Source organism: Mirounga angustirostris, unplaced genomic scaffold (genome assembly GCF_029215605.1).
Source record: "Mirounga angustirostris isolate CCGP_5_RB_7025 unplaced genomic scaffold, mMirAng1.0.hap1 SCAF_5, whole genome shotgun sequence".
NCBI classification, from domain to species: domain Eukaryota; kingdom Metazoa; phylum Chordata; class Mammalia; order Carnivora; family Phocidae; genus Mirounga; species Mirounga angustirostris.
Genome location: NW_026991713.1, coordinates 128,501,825 through 128,524,854, shown reverse-complemented (window position 1 = coordinate 128,524,854; position 23,030 = coordinate 128,501,825). Strand labels below are relative to the sequence as shown.

Genomic DNA, 23,030 nt, shown 5'->3' with positions numbered 1-23,030 from the left:
TCTAATCTAATGATGATGTGATATATGAATGCTACTGTGTTTCTTCTCTAATACCTCTGTAACACAAGCAATTCATTAAATGATGCCAAACTGCATATTTGAGTTTACATACCTGAAAGTATACAAGGAAGCAATCAAGTTTTCGTTTACTGGAACCTCTGTCAAAGTACTGGCCACAGGTATCCAAAATAGTGCACACTAGTCTAATTCTGAAAAGGTGCTCAGGAGGATCTAGTGAACTTGGAGAGCCATCTGGGTTAACACCAAATGAAGTAAAAGAATAAAGAGTCCTAAAAATAACAGCTGATTCCACCATTCGATAATTATAAAGTTCCCCTAAGAACTTGGCACTGCTGATACGTCTCTGATTAAATTTAGGTTGATTAACCTAAAGAAAAAAAAAGATTTCCATTAAAGAGTAGTAATGTGTTGAAAAGAGGTAAAATTCTCCCCTGTCATTTGATAATACCCATTACTGAAAGAACACTAAACAGAGAAAAAAAAAATGGGTTCTTTCTTTCTTTTCTAATAAAGTGATCACTTCTGGGTATCCTTTTTCTCTAAGAAATGGCTATCTTTAAAATGTTTTAATAAAAAAAACAAGTTAAATATTAAATTTAGTATTAAGCTATCATTAACTGAGTTGATGACACAGTTAAGATGTAATTCTCCCTAGCAGCCCCCCATAACTTATTTTTCTGTAATCCATGATTAAGGAAACGATAACAGAAAGAGGAAACGGTTTACAGAAATTCTTATCAAAAGATTACCAATTCACCTAATTAAAAGATTTATAGATTCCTATAACCTGAGTTCTAGTGCCCCAGAAATAATTAAATCTACTATACTCTTCCAAAATAAGCCTAACTGAACTTGAGAAAAAGAAGCAAAAAAACTTCTCCAGCAACAGCCTGAAAGACGACTAGGAAATCTGAGACAACAGGGTTCTTTAAGAAAACAGTAACTCTGAAGAAACAGTAAACTGACATCATAAGGGAAAAGGAAGGTTTCCAAATTATTATTTTTCAATAATCGGTTTAAAAGCTGTTTAAATTCTCCACACACTCCAATTTGATAACTTTAAGGAAAGTGCTTATTACCTCCATTCCTAATCGAATATCTTCTAAAACTCCATCCACAACATGGATTCCAACATCTTCTTGGTAGAGGACCAGTCCTGCTAAAAGGTTGGCTACACAATGAATACTATTATATTTCACATTCCAGATGTTTATCATACAACAAATAACATAGTCTTTCACTTCTTGGTCCTGCCAGGGCAACTTTCGCATCTGTCTCAAAACCTACACGGAGAGAATTTTGTTTCAATTACTAAGATAAGTATATAATACTCCAATATACCCAATAATATAGATATTTGGATTTTGCAGTCATAGAACTTTTGAAATGAAAAATACTTTAGGGGCACCTGGGTGGCTCAGACGGTTAAGTGTCTGCCTTTGGCTCAGGTTATGATCCCAGAATCCTGGGATCGAGCCCCACATCGGGCTCCCTGCTGAACAGGGAGCCTGCTTCTCCCTCTCACTCTGCCTGCTGCTTCCCCTGCTTGCACACTCTGTCAAAATAGATAAAATCTTTAAAAAAAAAAAGAAAAATACTTTAGAGATCCTCTCCCAGCTTCTTCACTTTAGAAACAGGAAAAGTGAGATATTTCTAATTACTGGCAAAATTTAGTCACATTTGCCCTACATCTCTTCATGATGCCCCTAAATTTCCTAGAGTTTCCAGATCTTCAATCAGGCTAATAGAGTATACTCACAAAATCCAATCACTATAAAGAAGATGTGGTGTATATATATACAATGGAATATTATGCAGCCATCAAAAGGAATGAGATCTTGTCATTTGCAACGATGTGGATGGAACTGGAGGGTGTGATGCTGAGCGAAATAAGTCAATCAGAGAAAGACATGTATCATATGACCTCACTGATATGAGGAATTCTTAATCTCAGGAAACAAACTGAGGGTTGCTGGAGTGGGGGGTGGGGTGGGAGGGATGGGGTGGCTGGGTGATAGACATTAGGGAGGGTATGTGCTATGGTGAGTGCTGTGAATTGTACAAGACTGTTGAATCACAGATCTGTACCTCTGAAACAAATAATGCAATATATGTTAAGAAAAAAAAAAAAGAATGGGCGCCTGGGTGGCTCAGTTGGTTGAGCGACTGCCTTCGGCTCCGGTCATGATCCTGGAGACCCGTGATCGAGTCCCGCATGGGGCTCCCTGCTCGGCAGGGAGTCTGCTTCTCCCTCTGACCCTCCCCCCTCTCATGCTCTCTCTCTCATTCTCTCTCTCTCAAATAAATAAATAAAATCTTTTAAAAATAAAAAAATAAAAAAAGAAGATAGTAGGAGGGGAAGAATGAAGGGGGGGAAATCGGAGGGGGAGACGAACCATGAGAGACAATGGACTCTGAAAACCAAACTGAGGGTTCTAGAGGGGAGGGGGGTAGGGGGGTTGGTTAGCCTGGTGATGGGTATTAAAGAGGGCACATTCTGCATGGAGCACTGGGTGTTATGCACAAACAATGAATCATGGAACACTACATCAAAAACTAATGATGTAATGTATGGTGATAAACATAACAATAAAAAAGTAAAAATAAAAATAAAAACTATTTTTGCAACTGATAAAAAATATCCAATCACTAAAAACATATACCCAAGGTTTACCAAAAATATTTTCTTTTGCATATCACTAACGTAAATAATCTCAGATATTTTTTATAAATCAAAAATTTCTAGTAAATAAGTAAACCCAAGATCAGTGGGTTAAAAGATAACTTAAGATGGACATCAAGACTAGTATTACACAGCATCTTGTTTCCTCATGTGTAAAGGGGCGATAGTAACAGCACTTACTCCACAGTTTGTTATTAAGGATTAGACAAGTTAAAATATGTGAGGTACATAGGAAACTGACTGGTTCACTGTAAGTACCGCATAAAAGTTAGCCATTAACTGTTTCAAAAACTCTACTGGTAATGAGATGGTGAGCAGAGTTCTGCCTACAATCATGTTCCTTCCATTTTTATTCTGGAAGAAAAAAAAGAAAAGAAAAAAAAAAGGATACTATTGGCAGATCTCAAAGCACTCTTTTCATCTCTATAGCCACCATCCATCTTTTTTTTTTTTTTTAAGATTTTATTTATTTATTTGAGAGAGAGAGAAAGAGAGAAGGCGCAGCAGGGAGGGGCAGAGGGAGAAGGAGAAGAAGACTCCCCGCTGAGCAGGGACCATAATGTGGCACTCGGTCCCAAGACCCTGGGATCATGACCTGAGCCGAAGGCAGACGCTTAACCAACTGAGCCATCCAGGTACTCTAGCCACCACCCATCTTTCAAGCACTTATTATGTTCTCAAATAAGCTTTAGTGGAAATGTTAATGTCTTAACCACACAGCAACCTATATTTTTTAAACTTTTAGCTAATTCTAAAACTGCTTTCAAACTGCTTGTTGGAAACAACTATTTCTCTGACTCTCTGAAAGCTGAGTCCAATTTCCAAAGTCCCATGATCATTCTTTATCACCCATGTATAATGTATGTATTACTGCACACCTTTTCTCCTCCCCACAGGTTTTCTCTATCCAGCAGGTAATTTGTTTTACATTTTTTTTCCTAAAAAGAAAAAAGTTCTACACTGTGTTGTTTCAACTTGCAGAGTTAACCATGAAATGTTCTGTTCAACATTTCCTACTTAAAAAGTGAAGTTTCTAACAAGGTAACTGCAATAATTAAGAAAACAGGTCAGCACTTCTTAACCTTTTCTGGAAATTGACCAAAATTATGAAATTTCAGAGGGCCACGGACCTCCTAAAGCCCACTCAAGGTTAGGATCCCCAGTACTGAAGCAGAATATTTAAAGTCAAATTCATTATAGAACATCAGAGACAAAGTAGTAATTTCAAATATAAACAGCACCAAAATTAAAATTACAAGAGTTACCACTTCAGAGTAAGAATCATAAAAGGTAAACATAAGTCCTATATATTATGTATCATCATATGACTTCCATTTTAGGATGACTTGTATAGAAGCAATCACAATTCAACTTGTAATCTAATCTTAACTCTCCTAAACTTCACTGCTGAAACTTTAACAGCTCTGCTTCAATTTCTCCTATCATGCAAGCTGCTTACATTTCTTATCCATACTTTGTCAAACACTGAAGCAATCTATAAACAAACTGATCTGGAGAAACTGAAATATGTTCTTGACTGAAACAATTTAGTGCACAGGCTAGAAGCCAAGTGCACTGCTTTTTTTTTTTTTTTTTTTAAAGATTTTATTTATTTGACAGAAAGAGACACAGCGAGAGAGGGAACACAAGCAGGAGGAGTGGGAGAGGGAGAAGCAGGCTTCCCGCGGAGCAGGGAGCCCGATGCGGGGCTCGATCCCAGGACCCTGGGATCATGACCTGAATCGAAGGCAGATGCTTAACGACTGAGCCACCCAGGCGCCCCACATTGCTCTTAATACTATAATCATTTGGATGAATAAGAATTAGTTTGGTTGAATATTATATCATCTTAGCACTACTACAAATCTTGAATTGACTATTACTTTATGACTTCAATGAGATTTACCTTCTCAGTGGTAACCTTGGAGAGATCCTTGTACAAAAGTTTCCGGACATATTCCTGGAGAGGAGGACGTTTCTTTTTCACTGTTTTTTCAGCTGGAGGTGGGTTGCAGTAGTAATATGCATTCTCCACCATTGTAACATATCTTGCATCGAGGTGCATTGCTTGTTTCTTTCTCATCATTTGCTCCTAAAATAAAAACGTCTAAGTCAAAATACTTTTATTCTAATGTTTATCCCTAACCAAATTTCTATTCTCAGTGACAGAATTTCAGGATAAAGAACCAGAAAAGGAGGAAGAAAAAAAAAAACCCCAATCATTAGGTATTCCTAAGAATATACTAGCACACTATTATACCAAAACCATGTTTTTAGAACAAATCAGTCCATGACTGCTTGGTGTTAGACCTTAGGCTCTGACACAGCTCTACAAGCAAGAAAACTAAAAGCAGCCAAAGTTTATAACTTGTCCACAGCCCCTGAGCATCAACTCAAGAGGCGGTGATTCAAAACGGATCTAGTCAACCAGTGATAAAAGCTAGCTGCTTTTGCTATAAGAGGGGAAACGATCTACTGAGCCAATCCAATATTCATCCATACCACCATGACTAGTATATGTTTTCCCTAGCAAAAAGAGAGGATCCAAATATTGTAAATAAATACAAGACATTAAAAGCTAGCTCTATCACATTTTTATACACATGGTCTCATTTAACCTTAAGAGCCTAAGCCAAAGAGCAAGAAGAGCTTTTTCCTTGTTACGATAAAAATTTGAACTTGGAATAACTTTTGTTAGTGTGATATAAGCCTAGAGAGAATTTGGAAATCAATTCCATTTGACAGCCTCCACATTAATACTTTTATTAGAAATAAATTCTCATGTTTCTTCATATTAAATATTATTGGCAGAGAATATTCAGGCTCACAACTGGATTCTAAAAAAAAATAAGTTATCTAAAGAAAATGATACAATCAAGACTTCTGTAACAGTAACACTGATGTAATGACAGTATATGCCCAGGGATTCCTAAATCTGAGCTCTCTTTAACACTAACACCAATATTCACTCTGCCACCATACTTCCCACCCTCCCAAGGCTGCAAGGGAATGCATGGATGTTATCAATAAGCATAATAACTTAATTGCTTAATAAACTTGATGGCCATTTCAGCATCCTAAGTAGCTTAAGAAAGAGCTTCTACCCCAAGTTAATTTTTCAAGCTTACCGTTTTTAATTTTTAAATTTTCTATTTTTAAGCTTGTAATTTATATGCTTAAGACACTTTAACAATGGCTTCCTTGAACATTCTAGAACATCCGTAAAAAACGGCTCTAACATAACAGTATTAACAGTACTTGCTCATTTGCATCATTTATCAAAAGGTATTTGGGGTTGAACTTAATCCTCCTTTACAATACAGTGAACTCACTGGAAGCCAAGTGAGAAAAATTTCTACAACTCTCCTGGAATGGCCACAGCACATAAATATGGGAGGTTCTAGTTTAGGCAGAAATGCTTCTATTTATATAGCAGAGCAAGATCATAGGCACTGGTCAATATTTCTAACCCCTGAAGTAAATCAAGAACCTCAAGCTCTTGCTAGGATCCTCAAGCCCTTACCAAAAGTACACTGGTCCTCAGGTGTGATTCTGGTGATCTGAAAAGAAACCTTCCACATGTTTCTAGTAGAGTACATGCCATTTCAATATGGTGATGGGAAAAGTCTGACAGAAGCATCTGCAATAATAATGATGATGAGAAAACACAAAGACAACACTTCAATCCTATTAAAGAAAGAAAATACAGATCTAATGTGTGTAACAACTTTAAAAATGTTATGTCTGAAAAACAAAAGTTAGTCTACTTTGGCTTAACAAGCGTCACTACTGAGTATCTTGTGTTCAGCCACAAAAATTTTATATAAAATCATCAATATACTTAATGCCTTTTCTTTAAGATAAATACATGAAAACTAGTATTACAGCCCTTTCTATATAATGACTGTTAGATGCTATGTATTTAAACATCTATGAAATACACAGCTAACATTTTCTAAATCTTTTTTTTTGTTTTGGTTTTATGACATTTACTTGTAAAATTCTGACCACAACAGGCTCATTGTATGAACAAACATAACATACTGCCATAACGTTTCAGTATTTATCCTCCCAATTTTTCTCTATGCATATTTTCTAAACCAAAACAGATTCAAACATATCACATTATTTAATAACTTGGTATTTTTTCAGCTAATATGACTATTTTGCTGTGTCCTTATTTATCCTTCTATGGCATGATTTAAAAGGGGCATATTACTGTATAATATGAACTACACTAAAACTTAAGTGATTCTTATTTATTGGATATTAAAATTTTTTACGTTTCTTGCTACTTAAAAAACTGTGGGGCAAACATCCTTGTAGATAAATTTGTGCACGTGTTTATTTCCTTAAAACAAACACACAGAAATGGAATTTCTAGGTCAAAGAAATGTATATCCTCCTGTGTGTTTGTAATAATTACTATAAAAAAAATATACTAACATTTAAATTGTTCCATGGTATGATTCCCTTCAAATACAGCATTGAGAAATCTTACATAATCACTCTTAAAATGCTGTCTAGAGTTTCCCTAAATGTATTCTGTTGTCTTCTGAGATGCTCCAAGTAGGTTTAGGAAACTTAACCCCTTGAATATCAATAATGACTATTAATATTTTAAACACTCTTAAGAAATCAAGCAGTAAAGAAACTTGATAAATTTAACTCGGGGTTTTCCAAATGTACTTGAATCCATGAGACCCACTTTGTGTAATATACCTAATATACTAAGGAAATCAATTTGATATAAAATTTGTCATTGTTAGTCATGACCAATTCCAAATGTAGAATTATTCCATCTCTGCTGCATCAGCTTTCCCACATATAATTACTTACTAATTTCTAGCTTAATTCCATTGTGGACAAAAAACACTCTGAATAATTTCAATCTTTTCTAATTTGCTGTGATTTTTTTTGTTGTTGCCTGACTGATCCATGTGCATCCGAAGAGATTTTAAGTTCTGATGCTATTGGGTATAGTGTCAATCAGATCCAGGTTGTTAACTGTATTGTTCAATTCTGTATATATATACTAATTTTGTCTGCCTCTTCTTTCAGTTAGTGAAAGGTGTTTCAAAGTCTCTCACTATGACTGCGGATTTCTTTCCTTGTTGATTCTTGTTTTATATATTTTGAAGGTCCCTTAACTGGATTCATACCAATTCAGAAAGGTAATAGGTAATAGTTTCCTGCTAAAATTAGCTCTTCATCATTATGAATTGTCCTTCTTTATTTATAATAAATGCTTTGTACCTTGTTTGATGATAATGAAAATAGGTGAATTTTTTTTTTTAAAGATTTATTTATTTCAGAGAGAGACAGATGAGCATGAGTAGGAGGGGCAGAGGGAGAGGGAGAAAGAATGTCAAACAGACTCTCTACTAAGCACGGAGCCCGACGCGGGGCTGGATCCCATGACCCCGAGATCACCACATGAGGTGAAACCAAGAGCTGCGCTCAACCGACTGCACCACATAGATGCCCGAAACCAGGTAACTTTTAGTCAGTGCTTCCATGGTATATTCCCCCCATCTTTTTACATTGGCCTTTCTGGTCTTCATATTTATCTTTCTTGTAGGCAGCCTACAGTGTTGTTTTAATCAAGTCTTATATTCTTCAGGCTTTTACTTCATGTATTTTGTCCTTTTACATGTAATTACTGTGATAGCTGCATTTCTATCTACCATACTATTATTTGTTTTCAACTCTGCTTATCTGTTTAACATTCTTTTTTACTCCTTTCTTGTCCTTCGGATTAAACAAATATTCCTTATTTCAATTTTTCCAGCATTTATAACTAAAACTTTGTCTATTAAAAACAACTCAAAATAATGCAGCACTAACCTTTAAACAATGTAATGTATCATTTTTTGTGAACATCTTAAATTTAGTTAATTCTCCAATAAAACGAACAGTTTTGTTCTTTGTTTCAATATTGATCTGGTCCTTTTTTCGTACCTACAAAATAAGAGAAAAGAGACATTAGCTAGAGAATTAACATTTTGAAATCTATGTGATAAGAAATGTAATTTTAGTAAGATTACATTTGGGTAAATTTATTGCTATTCAAATTACTTTAAGTTAAGGCAAAATAAGCTCTGTGGAACACGAGTGCCGGGATATGATTTGCCAATAGTTCCATGGTCAAATAATTTCGGGAAACGATGCACTTTATTGGGCTTAAATTGGTTCTCAAATAAAGAAGCCTGTTTAACCTAATTTAATTCAATTTATCTCAAATTTATTTAGCAACATAAACCTCCTTTTGAGATGCTAGCAACCACTAGTTAATATCCCAGTAAATTAATATTATAAGGAACACATTTTAGGAAATGCTGCTTTAAAAATAATAAGTACCAAGAGCTCACTTAAGCAAAAATACTATCAAGGCTTAGTATACTACACTTAGAACTACAGTATGCATTTTCTATCACAAACTCATTACAGTGGAATTTCTGATATAATCACTATTCTTTTTTATTGCAAATACAAGGCCTCTAACTTAGGCATACATTTCAAGAAATATTCAGTACAACAAAATCCTATTCCAATAGTACAATGCAAACATGTCAAGATAAATGTAAATGGATTACATTTTCAAGACAAAGAAACCAACAGTCTAGAAACCTTTTATGTGAACAACAGTGACAAAAACATGGTGGTGCCTTGGGCGCCTGGGTGGCTCAGTTGGTTGGGCGACTGCCTTCGGCTCAGGTCATGATCCTGGAGTCCCTGGATCGAGTCCCGCATCGGGCTCCCTGCTCGGGCAGGGAGTCTGCTTCTCCCTCTGACCCTCCGCCCTCTCATGTGCTCTCTCTGTCTCATTCTCTCTCTCTCAAATAAATAAATAAAATCTTTAAAAAAAAAAAAAAAAAAAAAAAAAAAAAAACATGGTGGTGCCTTGAACTAGTTTAATGTACTTTTTCAGAATACTCTCTCTTATTCAGTTGTTCAATATGGTGGTGCCTTGAACCAGTTTAGTGTTTTCTACTTTTCCAGATTACTATCCTATCTTATTTGTTCCACATAACAATGTTCTGAGAAAGAAACAATAGCTGTTATAATCTGATTTAATAATTTAAACAACAAAACAACACAAAGCTCTTAAATGACTTGATGAAAGATCAGTACTAAATTCCCAGTCTCTTAACTATTACTTGAGAATTCCACTACCTTAGTATATGCTGGGTTTTAAAACAAGGCCTAAACTCACCAGCAGCTAGACAATTAATGAGTCATTTATATAAATACTAAACTTCTATGTACTTAAGGAGCTAACACTTAGATTGAATTTATCATCTTCATTTTTAAGGACCTACTTTCTACAGTATACAGAGATAGGTGTTAAGATTTTTTAGCTCTTCAGGGATAATTTTAAACAAAACTATGTTTACTCATTTAAAGCATAGAGCAAACTAGAAACTCACTATTAGCATTTATTAAAGCATCAATAAAACTGCAACGATTAAAAATAAAATCATAAAATTCAACTCACAGAACTTTAACCTTGACTGTTTCAGCAATTCAGAAAAGAGCACAGCTTTCATAAAGATCCTTTCAAAATTAATGTTTGTTAAGTAATGCATATGAAAAGCTCCTCATACTGATTTATCTTTTTTATGAACTCCTAGGATACATTAAGAGTATGGACTCTAGACCAGACTTGCTGGGTTTAAATCCCAGCTCTATCACTTACTAGCTATTACTTAAACTCCGTGCCTCAATCTCCTCATCTTTAAAATGGAACTAATAAAAGTATCCTACCTCATAAAGTTGTTGTCTTAAGTCAACTGATATATGTAAAGTACACACAGTAGTGCCTGGCACCAGGAAGAGTTCAATAAATATTAGCTATTATTAATTTTATCCATCGTTGTGTATTTGTATCACTAATACATGGACACTAAATAATGCTTATGGAGTGAACAAAGAAATGAAAACACTTAATGTTTATAGATGTATTGCAGGGACAAAAAAGAGCAAATGATCTATAGTTAAAAATCTGAGCCCTTGCAGTCATTCTGTGCCATTCTGGGGGTATATTATCTTGGATAATTCATATAAATTCCCTGAACTGTTGGTTCACTTGGTAAAATAAAGATAAAAATAAGGATGGTGATGATGATGGAGGTGGTGGTAGTAACAACAGCTACACTTCACTTGATTTCTAAGCAACTAGTGTACAGAAGAAAAGATTATATCCCCTTTAAAAAGATGTTTAAGAGGTGTTTTAAATGACAGCAGAATGCTTCTCAGTGAGAAATAAAGAATGGAAAATTATACATATACTATAAATTCATCCCCCCCCCCAAAAAAAGCTACAGAGGGGAAAAAAGGTAAAGAAAATATACTAAAAGATTAATAGGTTTGCTTTAAAGTGATGAAATTATGGGGCATCCCCTCTTCTCTCTAAGTTATGTATTTTATATTTTCTTAATAACCCACACTGAGCATGTTTCTTCTACAGCTGAAGAAACATGGAAGCAAAAAATGTATAAGGAAGCAATTAAAAAATAATATAATGAAGCTGAGTCTTTACAGGGAATAGGGCTGAGAAACATGTCTTTAAAAATCTCTTTGGGTGATTCTGCATGTACAAGCTCTTAGTAACTGCTGTGGAACATTATACAATTTTAGGTATTACTGAGCATTATAACTTCCAAAACATGTAACATAGTGTATCATCTACAATTATTCTTAAATATTATTGAAGGTAAGGAGGTACAATCTAATTAACATGACAAAATTACAGAATTTTTTAATGAATTACAGAAAACCAATTATCTCACTCCCTCATTTTCAGATGAAAAAAATGAAGGCTTTTTAAAAGGCTGTAACTTGGGCGCCTGGGTGGCTCAGTCAGTTAAGCGGCTGCCTTCGGCTCAGGTCATGATCCCAGAGTCCTGGGATCGAGCCCCGCACTGGGCTCCCTGCTCAGTGGAGCCTGCTTCTCCCTCTCCTCCCCGCTCACTTGCTATCTCTGTCTCTCGCTCTCAAATAAATAAAATCTTAAAAAAAAAAAAAAAAATTAAAAGGCTGTAACTTAAAAAAAAGACTGACTTATTCTGATCCTTTATTATTTTCCAGTCTCATTTGTTGACTCCTTATGATCAAAAGGTATGTCAAAACACTTCTGCAGAAGCAAATGAATTAATGTAAAATTTTCTATATATTTCTAGTTCAATGTCTGTTATAGAATTTTACTTACATAATCAATCTTCATTAGCAAAAATGTTGCTTATGACTCATTTATTAATGACAGCTAAAACTGAGATCAACTAAATAGCTAAATTCATAAGCGTTAATAAAAACTCTTCAGATACATCAACATATAAAAAGTAAGGATTTCCGAAGCCTATCTAGGAAGACCCTCCTCCCCAAACTGGTCCTTCTATAACTTCACCCAAATAGACATTATACATCGTCCTCTATAATTTGCTCATTTTGTTCTACATAAACTTTATTCATTTAATCATTCTAATTTTTTGGAAAATCTACTCTATGCTAGACACTAAGAAGGCACTGAGTCTATATACAAGTAAATTTGCCTGCAAAGTTTATTTTATGCTGTGGCCCACTAATCTCCAGGGTAGGGTGGGTAAGACTCTTGATCTACTAGAGTGCTGGAAAAAAGTCTTAGAACTTTTTTTTTTTTTTTTTAAGATTTTATTTATTTATTTGACAGAGAGAGACACAGCAAGAGAGGGAACACAAGCAGGGGGAGTGGGAGAGGGAGAAGCAGGCTCCACGCAGAGCAGGGAGCCTGATGTGGGACTCGATCCCAGGACCCTGGGATCATGACCTGAGCCAAAGGCAGTCGCTTAACTGACTGAGCCACCCAGGCGCCCCAAAGTCTTAGAACTTCTATTTATGCTTTTGATCTCATACTTTTCAATTTACTTTTATTTTATAAATTTACATAAAATATTTCATACAATTGCAAATACATACAATTTACATATAAGTATGCCAAACTGGGATATGTGGTCAATTTATTTTACCACTAGAGAGATTTGATTTAAAAAGCTGAAAGACCACTAATTTTAAAAATGTTAGTCAGTCTGATATATTTAAATAAAAGCTGTCCCTTCACTGTTAAATAAGTAGGCTCTGTTGAAAATTTGGGGCATGGAAAATTAGAAAGGAAAAAATATTTCTTATTGCCCCACTATTCAAAGACAGCCACTGCTAACATATTAATATGTGATTCTTTTCTGTTCTTTACATTCCAAGCATTTTAACATAACTGTAAATTTATTGTGTGTAAGATTTTACAGCTTGCTTTTTTTTTTTTCCACCAAAAGAAGCACTTTCTATATGTTATGAAAATTTTTTGGTAAGTATTACTTTTTTTTTTTTTTTAAGATTTTATTTATTTATTTATTTATTTGAGAGAGAATGAGAAAGAGCAAGCACATGAGACGGGGGAGGGTCAGAGGGAGAGGCAGACTCCCTGCCGAGCAGGGACCCCAATGCGGGACTCGATCCAGGGACTCCAGGATCATGACCTGAGCCGAAGGCAGTCGCTTAACCAACTGAGCCACCCAGGCGCCCGGTAAATATTACTTTCAATGGCTCTATATCATTTCAGCATTGTGACTATATGACCATTTTCTTAATTCACTGTTGGGCTTTTAGCTTATTTTCCATTTTTTCCCCACAATTTAGGATGTGAATAAAGCTTTTTTGGGTATATAGGATTACTTACTTAGGACAGATTCTCAAAGTTGTCCAATGTATAAATGCCTCTAAGAATCTTGAAACATCTTACCAAATTCCTTCTCCAAATTCTGACCTCAAGTGCAGATGGTTTCTCATTTCTATTATCTTTACTAATCTGTTGGTCAAATTAGCACCTCTGTTGTTTTAACTAGAATTTCTGTGACTACTATATGAGATTTCATATAGTTTTGTTAACCAGTTTAATTTCTCAGGCGAGGTTCTTAGCAGAAGGTAAGTATGATTGTGACAATATGTTGGAATTAGAAGACAGAGACAGGGAAGCCTGAGTAAAACGCTATTCTCATAATTCAAGCTATGAAGAGGAGATGCTAGATTTGAAGAAGTGTTTTAGAAGACAGTACCAACAGAATTTGGTGAATGCTGGCTCCTGAATGTCTGAAGAGCAAAAGCAGAAGTATTTCTCTTAGTGACTAGAGGAAAAAATATTGCAAATTTACAGAGAGAATAAAGGTTGATATGAGGAAGTGAAGGACAAAGATGTTTTTTGAGAAGTCATGAGTTTATTTTATTGGACATATTTAGCTAGAACTACATGAGAACTTTCTAAGCACCAAGAGAGAGGTTTTGGCAAGAGACATGTAATTGAGGTTGCTGAGAAAAGTCAACTGAAGCCCAGGTAAAGTATGTTCTGTCAAAAAGGAGGGTGAAGAAGAAAATATGGGGAACGCAAAGATACAGACTCAGCTGGAAAAAAGTAAAAGATATTTTACTATTTTTTTTTAAGATTTTATTTTTTTTGACAGAGAGAGACATAGCGAGAGCAGGAACACAAGCAGGGGGAGTGGGAGAGGGAGAAGCAGGCTTCCCGCAGAGCAGGGAGCCCGATGTGGGACTCGATCCCAGGACCCTGGGATCATGACCTGAGCCAAAGGCAGACGCTTAACGACCGAGCCACCCAGGCGCCCGATATTTTACTATTGATAAAAGATATTGAGAATAGCAGTCATAAGTAAGAACCAGGAGAGAGTGGTGGGAGAGAAGGGATAATTATTATTATAATAATATCTATGTCTGAGCACTGTGTGATGAACTTTATATCCATTATCTAGTTTAATACATAAGAACAATCCCATTTGAAAAGATACCAGTATTATCCCCACTTAAGTAACTTGACGAGAGTTAACAACGCTAGCAAGTGGGAGGAGACAGAATGACAGAAAAAAGCAGAAGAGTCCAGCAGTTTAGAATCTGCAGGGACATCAACCAACATAAAGCAATTAAGAGGATACTACTGGTGGTTTCTGCCAGGGTGCTGTGATGGTAAAACAAAGGGTAAATGTCAGAAGCAGAAGAGACAAGTATGCTCTAAAAAAACTCGAACAAGAGGCAAATGAAAGAGGATGGGGGTGAGGCTAAAAGACATTTTCTTGTTGCTATTATTTTATTTTCACTTAAGGATGGGAAAGCGTTGAGCATATATACAGACAAAAAACAAGTCACTGGCAAGGTCTGCAGATGTCGGGATGGGGAAAGATAGATCATGGAGGAGGCCGAAGTGATCAATGACCTCAAGTATCCTTTCTTCTCTCCCCTGAAGGCAGTGGTTCCCACAGTATTCTCCTAGAATTCTGCTAAGTCTTTGAGTTGTAATGAAGCATTACATCAGGAACAAAACTGCCAATTCCCTCAACTCCCACCCCAGTTATCAAATGTGGGAGGCAAAAGATACATGAATAGAATACTCTTAAGCTTAAATTTCTCACCAAAAGCACTAATGATGCTTGGTCCAGCAACCTGTGTGCTGTTTTTGGATCTGGTTGAGGAGTATATACATAACTCATATAACAGAGTCATACTGTCTGCCAGGAAACGTTTCTTGTTTTGCATGATGGGATTAAATAAATCAGTGAGAATATCATGACTCTTGGTGCATCAATCCCTGAACTGGCAGCATTTATCAAAGTGTGTTCTTTGAGTGACTATATATTTGACCCATCCCAGGGTCAAAGTGCACATTACCCTATTAAAGCTTTGGGAATTCTTAAAAGAGAACAAAAACAAAACATTTAACTCTCTTGATCTCAGTGTTTCCAAACTGCTTTTAAAACACAGAAAACATGTCTTTTCAGTCTACCAATATTCACTTTCAGTCACTTTTAAGGAATCATTTTACTCCTTTCAAGGCTGTATTTATATCACCTGCACAAGGTGATGGGTAGGTAGTATGGATTTGAAGAACCACTAACAGGCAATTTGTTAAGACTCCTAGGACTGGAAAGGGAGAGAAGCTGTCTGGAAACCGGTCCCTGGTACTTACCAGGGTACTCTTTAAGAACTTACCGCTATATAAGGTAAAGATTGTTAAGGCAAGAATCAGTAAAAACATGGGCTATGACAGCATTCACTGATCAGATCAATTATGCAACCTCGTGTGCCCCACACGTTTGGACTCCCGACACCCCAACAGGCATCTTCCAGGCACTGTGCCCTGACTCGCATGGCCAATCCTATGTTTCTTCTGGGAACACCAATGAGACCTGCTGGCTCTCTTGACCTTGGAGAATGGTTTTTACTTTACAAAAGCAAAAAGTGCAGTACCTGTAGGAAATAAGGTAGCAGCAACAGCTCATCTCCAAATTGGAATATATCACTTACTAATTTCAAGCTTTGTTGAGAAAATTTACATTTTAACAACTCAGAAGTCCATACATTCTGAACTGTTATACCACTATCAAATTTCAAAAATATGCTTATCAATACAATAATCATATTCTTAAAGAATCCTCATTCAACTTGTAAATATATAAATGTGTGTGTGTACATATATAACAAAATAAATGCTTAAATACATACATGAAATCTGAAATCCCCCCTCAGCATGGAACAAAGATCCTCTGCTACATCAGACATGCAGGGATGCAATGTAGCAACCAATCTTGCATAAAATGGTAGCAAATCCAACCTGCAAAAGTTATACGTGATATATGTAAAAAGACATACCAGCAGCAATTCATCTTAAAATTTAAACTTTCTCAGATATATTCACACATTAAATGATAAAAACTAGTAATCGTACAAACGTGCCTATTTATTGCCATCATAATGAAGCATATGGAAATTCAACCTGCTTTGTGAAAGCTTATTAATAATCTAGTATTTTCTATTCAGTGCATTTACTGCACATTTGTAATTTCACTGGGTATACAATTTTGATAACATATGAAATACCAAGCACAGAAAGCACTAAGTTTTGACATGGCCTGAATTTTTAATCACATAATTACTAAGTAAACAAACCTAATGGTAACTTAAATAGTGCAAAACAGAATCCTTTTAAACCATTTCCTTCATTTATCCACGGATCAGTTATTTGGGAACTTTAATGTCTAAAGTGAAAGGGTAACTGATAACCAAGAAGGCATCTAAGAAGTCAAAATATTATCACAAACCCACACACTTCTACATCTTATTCATTACAGAACCTACTCAGATTCGCCCACGGTGCCTATCCTCTCTTACTCTAGACATAACTGGCAAATACGTGGTTATTCATGCTGCCACCCCCTTTCATTATCAGAGCACTTTCTCATCAAACCTGAATGCAGCTCCAGAATCCTGCTTAACCCAGCACTCCAGGCAGCCACTATTAATCAGAATGAATACACAAGCTAAAATTTACTTTCCATTCCTGCCACAGCCATTATTTTATAAAATTCGATTACTCAATGATGCAACACTCAGCAGACGCTGTAGGTAAGCAGCAGTGAGGAATTAACAAAAGCAGCTGCGATAACAGTACCAAGTTATAGGGAGCTAACAGTGAGAAAGGAAGTTAAAAACTATAAAAATTCAACACAAGAGCTCAAAAAACTACACAGCCTACAGCCATTGAGAACAGAAACACACAATCCTACAGGATATCCCTATAGTTATCCCTGAATACAGCACTACAGAATAATACATGAAAATGGTTTCACCATCAGAGAAAAAAGTATGCACACCATGCAAGGTTTAGGATTAGATCTGGAAACTCCCAGCATGGACAGATTAAGGCTCAGCTGGAAGAAGAAACACAGCAAAGAAAGGAAGAATGGAGGTAAATTTGGAAGGTGGAGAGAAGTACTCAAATTCATACCTAAGAGCCTGAAAACCTTTGCACTCCTCTTTGACCATTATAATTTCTTTTAAAAATTATCATGTAGTTCTTATTAACTTGCCAGGCTCTGTCTTAGGCACCTAATAATATACTTTATTGAACTTGTTGATCCTAATTACCATCCTATAAGGTGGATATTTTAACCACTATTTCAGAAATAATGGAACAGATGCTGAGAGAAGTCAGGAAAATAGTGGCTTTGTAGTAGTGACTCAGTAAGTTTTATTAAAGGCATCACATCTTTCTTTACTGAAACAATGAAAAGCTCAAACAAATTATGTAAAGATCTAAATCAAGACATTTAATGTTAAATGTTATTTTATATGTTCCTTTAAATTATTTAAAAAGTTTTATCAACTGAAGGTTAAGCTCCTGTCATACAGAAAATGTGCACATATGGGGTACATTACTCCTTGATATTACAAAAATGAAGTGTTTCTGTGAGATACTCTCATAAATACATAGTAATTTCTTCATGTCTTTTAGTGTCAAAAAAAAAAGCCTAGGACAAATAAACCTTTAATTTTCTTGCATAACAGATGGATTCACACTAATAGCAAATTTACTTTCTAAATTTTTAAACTTTGGTTGGGATACTGTATTTTAATATATTACAATTGTAATACATTTTAGTTAGAATATATTATTAGGTTTTTCATTTGTTTTTCAAACCCACTTTAGCAACAAATACTTTTTCCTGTTTCAGTTCATAACCAATTGCCAAATACAAATAAACTACTTTAAACCTACGCCTAGGTTCTACCACCCCCGACTGCCACAATTTCAGATCAGAAAAATGAAGAATACACTGAATGTATACAAGAGCTGAGGTCACAGGACAACAAAGAGGAATGTGCTAGGAGTTAGGAGGCTCAGGTTCTAACTCTCTCAAATAGTACCTCTGTAACCTCTAGTCTCAGCTGCCCCGGCTAATCCTCCCATGGCTGGGAAGCTCACCTCAGAGTCTCCGCACTGGTTTTTTTTTCAGCTGAAAGATGCTTTTCTTTTCCCCAAATATCTATACTTACTCCCTCACAAAGGCCAAGTCTTACTTCCAATTGACACCTCCTCAGTTAGACTTCTTCCAAATACTCCCCTGAACCCACAAATCCACCCAGCCCCACACCCCTAATCCTCTACCCTGCATATTTAAAGTAGCATTTATCACCTTCTAACATATTATATAATCTACTTACTTGTTTTGTTTATTATCTTGTCACCCTTCCCCACTAGAATGTAAGCTCCATGGGAAACAGTTTACTAGTACTCAACACAGTGTCAACAACATAGTAGGTGCTCAGTAAACATTTGTTAGATAAATAAATGTTACTGGTATCCCATAACTAGGTGTATTTATTAATTATTTTCCTTTTTGAAGCAGGCTCCATGCCCAGTGCAGAAACCAATGTGGGGCTCGAACTCACAACTCTGAGATCAAGACCTGAGCCGAGACCAAGAGTTGGATGCTTATAACAAACTGAGCCACCCAGGCGCCCCTAGGTTTATTGTTAGCTTTTAGTCAAAAATATTCTTCACCACTCCAAGGAAGTACCATCTGATTTTTTTTTTAAAGATTTTATTTATTTATTTGACAGAGAGAGACAGTGAGAGAGGGAACACAAGCAGGCAGAGTGGGAGAGGGAGAAGCAGACCCCCGCCGAGCAGAGAGCCCGATGCAGGGCTCGATCCCAGGACCCTGGGATCATGACCTGAGCTGAAGGCAGACGCTTAACGACTGAGCCACCCAGGCGCCCCATACCATCTGATTTTTATAAAAATAATATTAAACTTCAAGTTTTACATTTTATCAAAGCTAGCTTATCAAATATTTTTATGCAATTAAAAGGATAATAATATAATCTCTTATTTTATATATGTTTCCTATTTAAAATATCTTTTTAATCCTAAGATCAATTCTCTGATCCTGCTGGATTTTTATTTAATATACTATTAAATGTGATTTGTTAGTTTTTTACTTAGAATTTTTGTATGGACATTCAAAAGTGAGACTGGTCAATCTTTCAAACTTCCTTGCTCTTTCTTTACTAGATTCTGCCTATTCATAGTATGAAATGGCAAGTTTGTTTTTCTATGCTCTGGAACAAACCAGACAGCAGAAAAATCACTTGTTCCATAAAAGATTGAAAGAACTCAATAAAGCTATCTAGTCTTACTCTATTTAAGATGAAATTAACTGATAACTTCAGTGGTCTACTTTGTTTTATCTTGAAATAATTTGGAAATGTATAATTTTCCCCAGAAAATTGAGTTTCACTGAGATTTTTCAAGTGTTTTAAAAAATATTTCTAGCATATCATCTGGCTCATTTCTTAAACTTTTTTTTTTTTTTGAGAGAGAGAGCACATGAGAAGGGGGAGGGTCAGAGGGAGAAGCAGACTCCCTGCCAAGCAGGGAGCCCGATGCGGGACTCGATCCAGGGACTCCAGGATCATGACCTGAGCAGAAGGCAGTCGCTCAACCAACTGAGCCACCCAGGCGCCATTCATTTCTTAAACTTTAAATGTTCTTTTTCTTTATATTTTCTAAATGCTTCCCTACTGGATTTTAAGAACCAGCTCTTGAGTTTTTAAAATTAATTTTAGTTTTGGTTGTCTTTCTCAATGTATTTTTCAATACAATGAGATTATACCCACTTAGCATCAAAAATTTTAACCTAACTGTATCATTTCCTTTTTCTTCTTTTCTTGGACAAGTCACTTATACTTTATTTCATTTTTTTTCTTCTTCTACAAAATCAGCTCAATCTATATCAAAGCTATTTCCCAGTCCCAAAAGAAAGGTAGAGATAGCTAACCTTTTTAAAGGAAAGCAGTCTGTGCTATCCATTCAGGCTGCTATCGGTGAACTAACAAACAGGTAAGTGCTTTCAGCTTCCAATGGGATTTTAAAAAATAGTTTCAGGATTCCCTGGAAGATCTTAACTCTTTTATGCCTTTCCAGATAGTTAGTAATCCTGGTTTTTGTTCTGTGGGAATTGGCCATGTGAAAGTAAAATTAGAAATTCTGTTTTCCCAGAATCCTCTACTCCTAAAAAGCTCACCAAATCCTTCTCAAACTAACACTTTTCTAAAATTCCCCTTTTTCCATTATACCTTTCACAATTAAAAGGATAGCTGATAGTAAATGCCACCCTGCCCTATTTAAATCTTCAAGCTCTGTGACTGTTCGTTCATTACTTCGCAAAATAAAGTCCCATATGTTGGAAATAAGGTAATAAATTAATATATTTCTTCAATGTTAGTCCTGCTTCAGTATGCTTTTCTGTCTTTTCTACCCTTCTATACAATGCAAGGTAATGGAGTACTAAATGCTATGCGAATCACACTGAAGGTATTAACCACAAAATAAAACATTTTAATGAAACTAAAGAGCAAATTTCTGTACTAAAATTTAAGCTAGATATGTATTTTTAGACTTTTCTGAAAGTCAACTAGAAAATAAACTTAGATCCTCTCTCCCTTTGAAAACTGAATTTTTGTCCTCAAGAGTGATGATTATTTTTACTAACAGTTAATGAGTGAACCATTTAAAAAAGAATGATTTTTTCTTAAACAATAAAACCTTGCTTACATTTTCAAGGTCTCTTAAATTACACATTTAAGTATCTTACTAGCAGTTAATGATCATCAAGTTAGTAAACATCCAGTCATAAACCACAAGTAGTAAGAATGCAGAAACACACATTTTGTAACTGAGGGGGAAGAAAAGAAATTCTTAAAGGTTTTTATCTCGTAATCAATCAGCTTTCTAAAAGAAACGTCCAGCTTTTTTTTCTCTTTAAAATCTAAAGAATTTAACTGTTGGAAGTTATTAATTTTATCTTGTTCAAAAATGCCTAGAAAAAGAAGGAATGTGAAAGAATACTGCTACTGTTTAATTAAAAGTATACAAAGGATTTTCTTCATTAAAACAAAGAAGCAGATGATGATTCAAAAAATAATAAAAGATGATTCAAAAAAACATAATAAAAGACTGGAGTCAGTTACTCTGCAATCGACAACCAAATGCCTTAGGGGCTTTTTCACAATGTTGCCGCTCCCAGTGCAAAAACGCCATCAAGTGGTACAACATGCTAACAGGCTTCAAAGACTAAGGAAAAGCTGTTCAAGAATCAGCGGAAGCACTTTATTCCCTGAACAGTTTGTTTATATTAATCTAAATCTAAAGAAATTCTGATCATCCATCTGTTAAAATTTAGCAATCCATATGGCTTCCAAGTCATTAAAACCAATACTGGGTTCGACTGTACCAGAACAAGGAACTAAGAGATTTCTAGGTACTTTACACTCAAAGTTAGTTTAGGGGAGGGGGCCTCTGAGATGCTAGGCCCAATCTCTAGCTTGATCTAAGTGGTGGATACATACGTATATCTAAGATATGAACACTTTATATGAAATTTCAATTATAAGTGTTATGGTTATATTACAAATTAACTATAAAATGATATGAAATATCAAAGGGAATTTCTAGTAGATTTCATTTCTGTGGAGCCCTCCAATAGGCTGAGATAAAATGCCAGGCTTCTAAGCATTCTTTTAACCAACTATTTATTTAATGAAGGAAAAACACACTAAAAGTAAAAACACTTTCAGATCGAACCTTTAAGAACTACACGTACAAATGAAAAAAAATTGTACAGATGGACATCAAATTTTAAAACTTTTATGCTACAAATGATAGCAAGAAAGTGAAAAGACAACTCACAGAATGGGAGATGTTTGCAAATTATATTTGATAAGACACACATACAAAGAACATATAAAGAACTCTTACAACTCAGTAATAAATAACATAATTAAAAAGGGGGTAAAGGATTTAAACAAACATTTCTGCAAAGAAGACATACAAACAACCAATAAAGCCATGAAAAGATGCTTAAAACCATCAGCCATTTGGAAAATGCAAATCAAAATGACAGAAAGATACCACTTCCGACTAAGATGGCTATAAGCAAAAAGGGACAATAACAAGTGTTTTCAGGATATGACAAAATTGGAGCCCTCATACATTGCTGATGGGAACATAAAATAGTGCAGCCACTGTGAAAAAGTTTGGCAATTACTGAAAACATTAAAGAGTTACCACAGGACACAGCAATTGCACTCCCAGACATATACTGAAGAGAAATGAAAACATACCCACACAAAAACCTGTACTCAAGCTTTACTTCTAGTAGCTAAAAAAGTGGAAACAATCCTATTGTCCATCAACTGATAAATGGTTAACAAAATGGGGTGTGGATTATTATTCAGCCTTAAAAAAGGAAGAAATTCTAATACATGCTACAACATGAATGGATCTTGAAAACATTAAGTGAAAGAAGCTAGGTACAAAGAGCACATATTGTATGATTTTATTTATACGAAACACTCAGAATAGGCAAACCGAGAGCAACTGAAAGTAGGTTAGTGGTTTCCTAGGGCAGGAGAAAAGGTGGGCAGAGAAAGTATGGAATTGACTACT

General features: G+C 35.5%; 1 protein-coding gene across 3 annotated transcripts in view; it reads right to left on the bottom strand.

The window, feature by feature from the left end:
• Positions 1-23,030, bottom strand: part of UPF2 (UPF2 regulator of nonsense mediated mRNA decay) — a 111,554-nt gene that overhangs the window by 37,504 nt on the left and 51,020 nt on the right. For all 3 annotated transcript variants that reach the window (XM_045874431.2, XM_045874432.2, XM_054507367.2), the window contains exons 9-14: positions 16,244-16,352; positions 8,552-8,665; positions 6,228-6,344; positions 4,611-4,796; positions 1,101-1,304; positions 113-388 (exon numbers count right to left, since the gene is read on the bottom strand). In XM_045874431.2, coding sequence (XP_045730387.1) covers positions 113-388; positions 1,101-1,304; positions 4,611-4,796; positions 6,228-6,344; positions 8,552-8,665; positions 16,244-16,352 — 1,006 coding nt within the window. The remainder of the gene's footprint in view (positions 1-112; positions 389-1,100; positions 1,305-4,610; positions 4,797-6,227; positions 6,345-8,551; positions 8,666-16,243; positions 16,353-23,030) is intronic.